Source organism: Opisthorchis viverrini (assembly GCF_000715545.1).
Source record: "Opisthorchis viverrini unplaced genomic scaffold opera_v5_238, whole genome shotgun sequence".
Lineage (NCBI taxonomy): Eukaryota > Metazoa > Platyhelminthes > Trematoda > Opisthorchiida > Opisthorchiidae > Opisthorchis > Opisthorchis viverrini.
The window spans coordinates 333383-340521 of NW_008751890.1; the positions used below are offsets into that span (position 1 = coordinate 333383).

The 7139-nt window shown below is 46.5% G+C and overlaps 2 protein-coding genes across 2 annotated transcripts in view; both read left to right on the top strand.

Moving 5' to 3' along the window:
- Positions 1–1852: 1852 nt before the first annotated feature.
- T265_08739 (hypothetical protein) lies at positions 1853–4499 on the top strand (the record flags this gene model as incomplete). The annotated part of the gene is given in 7 exon segments (XM_009174624.1): positions 1853–1945; positions 2044–2140; positions 2227–2317; positions 3887–3977; positions 4017–4183; positions 4203–4244; positions 4280–4499. 7 exon segments carry the CDS (start codon positions 1853–1855, stop codon positions 4497–4499), a joined length of 801 nt encoding a protein of 266 aa, XP_009172888.1.
- Positions 4500–4512: 13 nt separating this feature from the next.
- T265_08740 (hypothetical protein) overlaps positions 4513–7139 on the top strand; it is a gene marked incomplete at both ends in the record, with an annotated part of 19995 nt that continues 17368 nt past the window's right edge. The window contains 2 exons of the mRNA XM_009174625.1: positions 4513–4766; positions 4801–5053. Of these exons, the coding sequence (XP_009172889.1) occupies positions 4513–4766; positions 4801–5053 (507 nt within the window). The remainder of the gene's footprint in view (positions 4767–4800; positions 5054–7139) is intronic.

Here is a 7139-nt window from a genome sequence, read left to right on the forward strand (position 1 = left end):
TTAAAGCACTATTAGACATTTATTTATGCGAATCCTCGCGCTGGCGAGCATACTGCCCCGCGCTGAGAACATAAAGAGCAGTGCTACACCCTTTTTTCACTTGTGCCTTTCAGGTGAACGACAGCCACTGACCGACAAGAACAAAAGCGACCCGGGAAACTTGGGCAATAGCCTCGATCCTGTGTATCAATCCGTGAATCCGTGATATTGACCTGGCCCGAAGCACAGAATCTCAGCATAGTGTCTCCCGAAAGCCTCTGTGTATCGTTGTTTTCGGGCCCAAGGAGGAACTACTCAACAGCCGTGAGTAAATGTCTGACAACTACGACCAACGCTGTCGAGCGCCATATTACCCATCAGCTCCAAAGAATTCGCCTGTTAATGAGACTCCATGCATTTCATGTAGGTCTCTATTTCTTGAGGTATGCAGTAAGTAGGCATGCGAAATAGCCGCTGAAGTTGGCACTGTGTGAACAAGCACCGGCGATATCATAGCCGCCGAAGTGCTCACATTTTGGGGTAAGTATTCACACAAGCTTGTCGGCCGCCTTCCATATGGTGATGTTTCGGTAGCCTTAAACATATCTTCATCTCATTTCAGTATGTCAACGGCCAAGTGAACGCTTCTTACGACGAGGAGTGTGCCCCCCGGAGGGACATATATATCCATCAAAACGTTCAATACGGCTCAACATTTTATGTAGTCCATTTTGAACCTCTTCTCCAGTACAGATGGATGGGTGAGCTCCGGCGAGCTGATTAGACATCATGGACCCCTGGTCGTATGTTAGTCGTGTGCGTCAGCTATGTCCATTCAGCAGTTGGGTATGATCGACATAGGTTCCATGCGGCTAATCACTCAACGTCAAGGTCTTCCTAGCATAATTCGCGACCTATTTGGTATACTCTGCTGTTGACCAACAAACTTAAACGACTTCATGCCGATAATGGATGTGCACTACGGAATTTTAACCGGTAACAGAAAGTATCGAGCGAAAGTTGTTCGATGGAGTGCATCTCCGCACATTTTGCATCCCCACAGTATATAATTTGCAATAATGCACGAACATTGACATTGTACATAGACATTCGGCATTATGAAGTGGAAGGACTGAAAATTCCGTAGCTTTCGAGAAATTATTTCCAATGTGCGAATACTGAGTGGCTACTTTCAGTCTTCGTAACCCTTTGAATTTACTCAACCGCCGAAGGCTACTCATGACCAGTAATGATTTTCCTCAGATTCGGTTCAAGTTCTTCGGCTCCATCCTTGAACTAGTCGTGCCTCATGCCCCATTGTTTACTTTTGTTTCTCCAGCAACCTACGATTACTTAGCACTAAAAAATTGTCTCACCTACTATGGGGTTGTCCGCTACCTTTAGGTTGTAACGGCTGACCATGACCCGGTTGGCGTACTCCCTACAAGTTGAGAAACAAAAAATTATTGTTATACCACGGTTGTTTGGCGTTCTTCAGTCTTGTTCTTTTCACTGCACCGTAAAAGGCTGCTGAAAAGGCATTGGCTGTTCTACGGACGATTCGGCGCTTCTTTCCCATTTTACTCGCATACTCTATGGGGCATGTCACATCGCTTCTTGAACATGCCAATCAAGTTGTTTACTGGGGCCGCAAGGAAGACCTTACTAACATTGAGCTCGCCGAACGAGCTGCGGTGAAAATGGTCTCCGGCCTTAAATTTGTTGATTACAAAATGCGTCCCGTGGTGCTTGGCTCCGTTCAGCAAGTTCATCGTTGCTTCCGAACCAGCACTTATATGTTCCCTTTTTGAACGAGGTTAGGCCAACAATTTTTTCAGCGTTCACATAACCAGTACACGACGTGAACATTATAATGAGCTGGTTTTCTTATCGAGTGGCTGTTGATTCGTTCGCCGAACTTGGCAATTGGTTCACAGCTTCGTCATCATACAAGGAGACATCATCAGTGCGCAGATGATGATGCGCACCTGATCAACCACCGATAAACTCACCAACACGGTAAGGCGATTTTCAAGCTCAGGCCGCACACTTATAAGGCCACAGTTTTTCTCATTCCGGGTTGTTGGCGCATTGAGTAGTCCTCCGACGGTCGTTCACGCTGCATCAAGAACCCAGTTAAAAGTAACTCCAGACGATTTTTGTGAGTCCTAGAGCCCATAGGCCTACCACCCTGCACCAAGGACCTAAAGAACAGTGCTACAGCCTTTTTTCGCTTGTGACTTTCAGGTGAACGGAAGTCCGCGAACAGAAAGAACACAACCGACCTGGGAAACTTGATAAAAGCTATCTGTTCGCGAATCCGTGAGCCAATAAACCGGTGATGGACCGGTGACTGACCATTGGCTTTTATCTAGAGGTTTACTACCACCACATACCTGTGTATTGTTGTTGTTGCTACATGGCATCTATCGGAAGCCGCAAATTGGCCTACAGTCAGTCGGCTGCTGTCCATAAGTGGTATGACCGGAGCAATCAGTATAGTGTGTCCTGATGGCGCATGTCCACAGGGTGGCGGTAGCTGTTATTACCAGCACGTTTATATCTAAGTGCGTGCACCTTAACTGGAACCTTTTGAATGCAGTGCGCATCACTCAGTCTACTCAAAAATATGAAATGATTGGAAAATGTAAATCAAACCGCATTTCATTACTGCTGTCACGATCTGGCTAATTTAGGTACACAACTCTAATCTGTAACCAGATTCGATAGATCGCCCCACCCGTTCATAAGCGTGGTTGAAGCAGTGAAAGTTTGATGCAGATTGTCCTTTTTTACTGGCCTCTTCCAAGTTCTTGAGCTCAGCGGAACCTGTTCCGATCAACACGGGGAGCGGTATGCATGGAACTCCTACAATTTCTTTCACGGAGCAACAAACCCTACTTATGCGGGCAGACCATATTTCTTCTGTACACGATCTGGAAGCCTGCATTTTCGCAAAGCTCTTCCATGCCTTACTTTGTTCCCACCGCTTCATGAGGTCAACACAAACGGTCATTCTTTTTCAGCTTGTCTTCCAATTTGTCGATCCCCACTGTTTTCTCCTGACCTCCGCTACCGTAGTGCAAAAGTTTGGCGCACCCCTGTCCCAGTGGCGATAATATGACGCCAGGGGCTGTAAAGCTACGGATACCACCAGGACCTTGGGCGTGTCACTGCCTGGGTAGAGCGTCCAGTCTCATTCTCTGCCCCAAGTAACACGTACTCCTCACATGGCTTTCTGGCTCTTACACTCTCCCCGAGTATAGCTTCGTTTTGACTTTTACTCTCAGTAGCAAGCGTATGCTTGAAATTTTACGGACTCCGTAAGTTAGGAGCCTATGTACCTTGTATACATGGCTAAGCAGAGAACCCGTCCCCTTCTCACCGAGCCCATTCCACGAGAGCACCGACAGTGATCTCGATTTCACGAAATTGCTGAAGCACAAGTTTTACTGTTACCTGTGCACTAATTAACGCTTGTTCGCATCTTTCAAGATCAGACTGTTCTCAGCAACTACGCATCCGGCGCATGTCCACATACCTAGCTAACTGCCTCTGTATTACCATGGCGCGAGTCCACCTCTACGACAGGTATTGTTTCTCCCTCTTTGGTCCATTTAACGCCGTTTTCCTCACCATTACCTATGCAGACGAACACGTACCTCCTTCATTTCCAACAGATTCAGCACGATTCTGCTTGCAGATCCGATCAGATTTTGCCTCCATCCCCTCACCTATTGAACAAACCGAGCCTGTTGAATTCATTGAACTGATTAAGCCAACTAGCCCTCCTAGTGTCGCGGGCTACTTGATTTTTCACTAGAGATGGAGCAGCTCGGATTTAACGCGGGCCCAGCCGCCACTCGAATCACCAGGTAGCCTTATAATTTGTGTTTAATGTTTTTAGTGGTGCCGTAGAGTTGACGGCAGCGAAGATCAGGGAGATGATGGCCAGTGCCCAACGTACCATTGCGGAGAGGAAAGTTCAACTGGGTCTTGTAAGTTCCTGAAACATTCGAGTGTCTGACTTATGAAAGGGTGAAGGAAAATCTGCCAATGGACTCAATGTACCATCAGGAACCATCCCAGACACAGAGACATTCGACAAGTTACGGAGGGCGGCCCAACTGCAAGCACAGATTGCTGCGCGCATGAACTCGGGTATCTTAAGCAAATATGCCGTCTCGGCGGAAACAGAAACAAAGTAATTTCTTTCTTGGCAGTGCCCTTACCTATGGTTTTAGGAAGTCCAAGGATATTCCTAAGTAAGTCCACTTGACCAGCACTTAATTCTGATTAGTGTTATCTTCGATGAGGAGGGGAAGACCATAGATGCCACCACAGGCGAGGAGATTCAGCTCACACATTATACACCCACGCTGAAAGCAAATCTACGGGCTCAGCGAGCCCAACAATTCAAGGAAGTTTTGCAAACAACGACTCAGAAGAAACCACAAAAAAATTTGACTGCCACTGCCTACTTTGATCCTAGATTAAGGTATAGCTGTACGAATTTCTAATAAAATTTCTAGTATGAAAGCAGCTAGACGACCAAAACGGCAGCTTAGTTTTTACGAACCTGGAAAGTTTATCAAACTCGCTCAACGCATGCGCACGAAACAGCAGCTGGAACTTTTACAGCAGTCAGTCGCCCAGGCTGTGAAGCGTACGGGTATAGCAAGTGCTGCGAAACTATCAACTATTCAACCAAAGCGAGTTGTGGATGAATCCGAAGTTCCTACACTAGAATGGTGGGATGCGTATATACTCAAAGATGGTGTTACTGCGTAGGTCTAACCTTTTAACCGCTAATTTCGTTAGATATTCCGCTCTTGATGATGCTGCAGAAGAAGGTCTTCCTACTTCAGTTATTTTGAATAAAGCATGGATAACAAACCTTGTCGAACATCCCATAAAATTGAAGCCTCCGAGAGAGCTCTCGAAGCCTCCGGAAATCCCTCTCCTCCTCACTAAGAAGGAGCGCAAGAAAGTTCGGAGACAAAACCGACAAGAGGCCCAAAAGGAACGCCAAGAGAAAGTGCGTCTCGGACTTATGCCACCCCCGGAGCCGAAAGTAAGTTAGTTTTGAGCAGAATGATCATGTGTAGTATCTCGTACTTTTATTCGTCTGATGGATTTTACGTCTCCATTGTTGAGCCAGTCGGACGGTTACTCTTCGGAGCGACCTTTATTAAGACCACGTCGCAGTCCATCCATCTTACTCAGCCGGTGTGGTCTCATCATTATTCCGCCATAGGTAACGGTCAAGACTACTTGAATTCACTGTATGTAGTTGCCACTCGACGGGGACAGACCTCTGTGTGGACGTATGTCGATTATTCCATCACAGTTGGTTTAAATTCAGGAATCCGTCCGGATCGAATGTATTGAGCATGAACAACACCTCTATGCGACCTCGACCTCGTGAAATATTCGAAAAGGTTTACCTCTCCGTGAGGCTAATATATCTTCTGTAGACAACTAGTTTGGCTCTTCAAGTGGAAATTCTTCAATGGTTATGCTAGGGATCACTGTAGACCTCCGTTGCTTTCATAGACAAGACGGGTCAAGTGAGGAGGTGTATTTTAGTAGTTCAGCTTAATCAGTCCAGGAAGATTCTCCTAAAAACCTGTAGTAATCTTAACATTATAGTGGGGCCTTGAACCTGCCCTCAGTCTTGAGGTCTGGATACATAAGGACCTGAAGGCCTTCACAGTTTTACCTTGATGGATTTATATATGACTAAAGCGTACAGTTGTATTTGGGTTTCACCAGCGACTACGAAGCAAGCGTTCTTCCCCGCTACTGTGGCAATATTGCATCAACCTGACGTCAACCGTCACAAAGGGACGACCTTACCGTGGTGTATCGGTTTGTGTGCCTCCATAACCCATTGAGCTATACTGGGTGGCGTCTATGCGACACTCAGTCTCACACCATGTTGTTCAATGGTTAGTGGTCTGACCAGCACAGTTTCCCTTCACTCCAGGTTGGGAGTTGGAACATGTATGGCGACTTGTTCCATAAGATTGGCAATGCACTTGCATTTCCCGCCAAACACCGCTGCCTTGTGGTCAGACTTTTAATCCAAGTGCTTTGGCAGAGAACCATAATAATCCCACCTAGGTATGGGCTCCCTAACAATATCCAAGCCCATGTACAACAAACACAGCTAAACAATTTCATGCCACGTTGGCTATTGCCGACGTGGCATGCACATAGCAAGGCGTGTAAGCGAAAACATACTACTGCTGACGCCTCCCACTTCTACCCTACCCCACTCATTTGTATACTGTTCTCCGCAAATCCCAGCATTAGGATTTACCACATTGTTCACCGTGCATCACTCAACTGCAGTTCCAGTTCTGTGACATCCCTAAACGCTTCGAAATCTGTTTTCGAGCCCCGAAAGCCTTAACTGTGTGCACACTGAAGCAAGCAGGCTTCTGACTTTCTCTGAAACTCCCAGGATCGAAGTGCTCTCCAGGTGCACGCTCAGAATTGTTCATCATCATCAAAAACAGCAACATCGGTGTTGTCACTGGTGCTTCAGAATTGTTAACCACTGACCTATTTCCAGTCCGTCAGAGACAGATGGTTTTCAGTATACAACTGTAGAAGTTCTTCCCAACTATCTATGTGAGGAACATCAACCATGAATAGCCTATTAAAACGGGCTTGTCTCCGGCTTGTTGGCCGACCTGGGCATTCATATCGCGCTGGAATCACGGAATCCCGTCCGGAGCAGCCGTGGCAAATCCTTATAGAAGGCATCTAAGCCTCAGGGCTGGAGCCTTTCAGAGCTCATTACGATACAACAAATGAACGTCGTCTACCGCGCCGAAGTACATTTGTTTTGATTGAATTAATCAGCCGTACAGCGCCAATCCATTAAAACGCATTCGACCCTGGGGCTAAGTGTAATTCCCACACAGTATATACCACGAACCATTGTACAGGCACCTGAATAAATACAATGAACTCAAGTTCACAATGACCTCGCGGGCTAAATTGGTTGGAACTCAATCACACACTGACAGAAGGTTCAAACGAAGTTCGTTTGACGACATCGTTCTCATGTTTGAAGAGGAGGAGAAGGCGCAAGTATTCTTGGATGAACTGACCAAAGTCATCCCGTCCTTTGGTATGAACTTTGCACC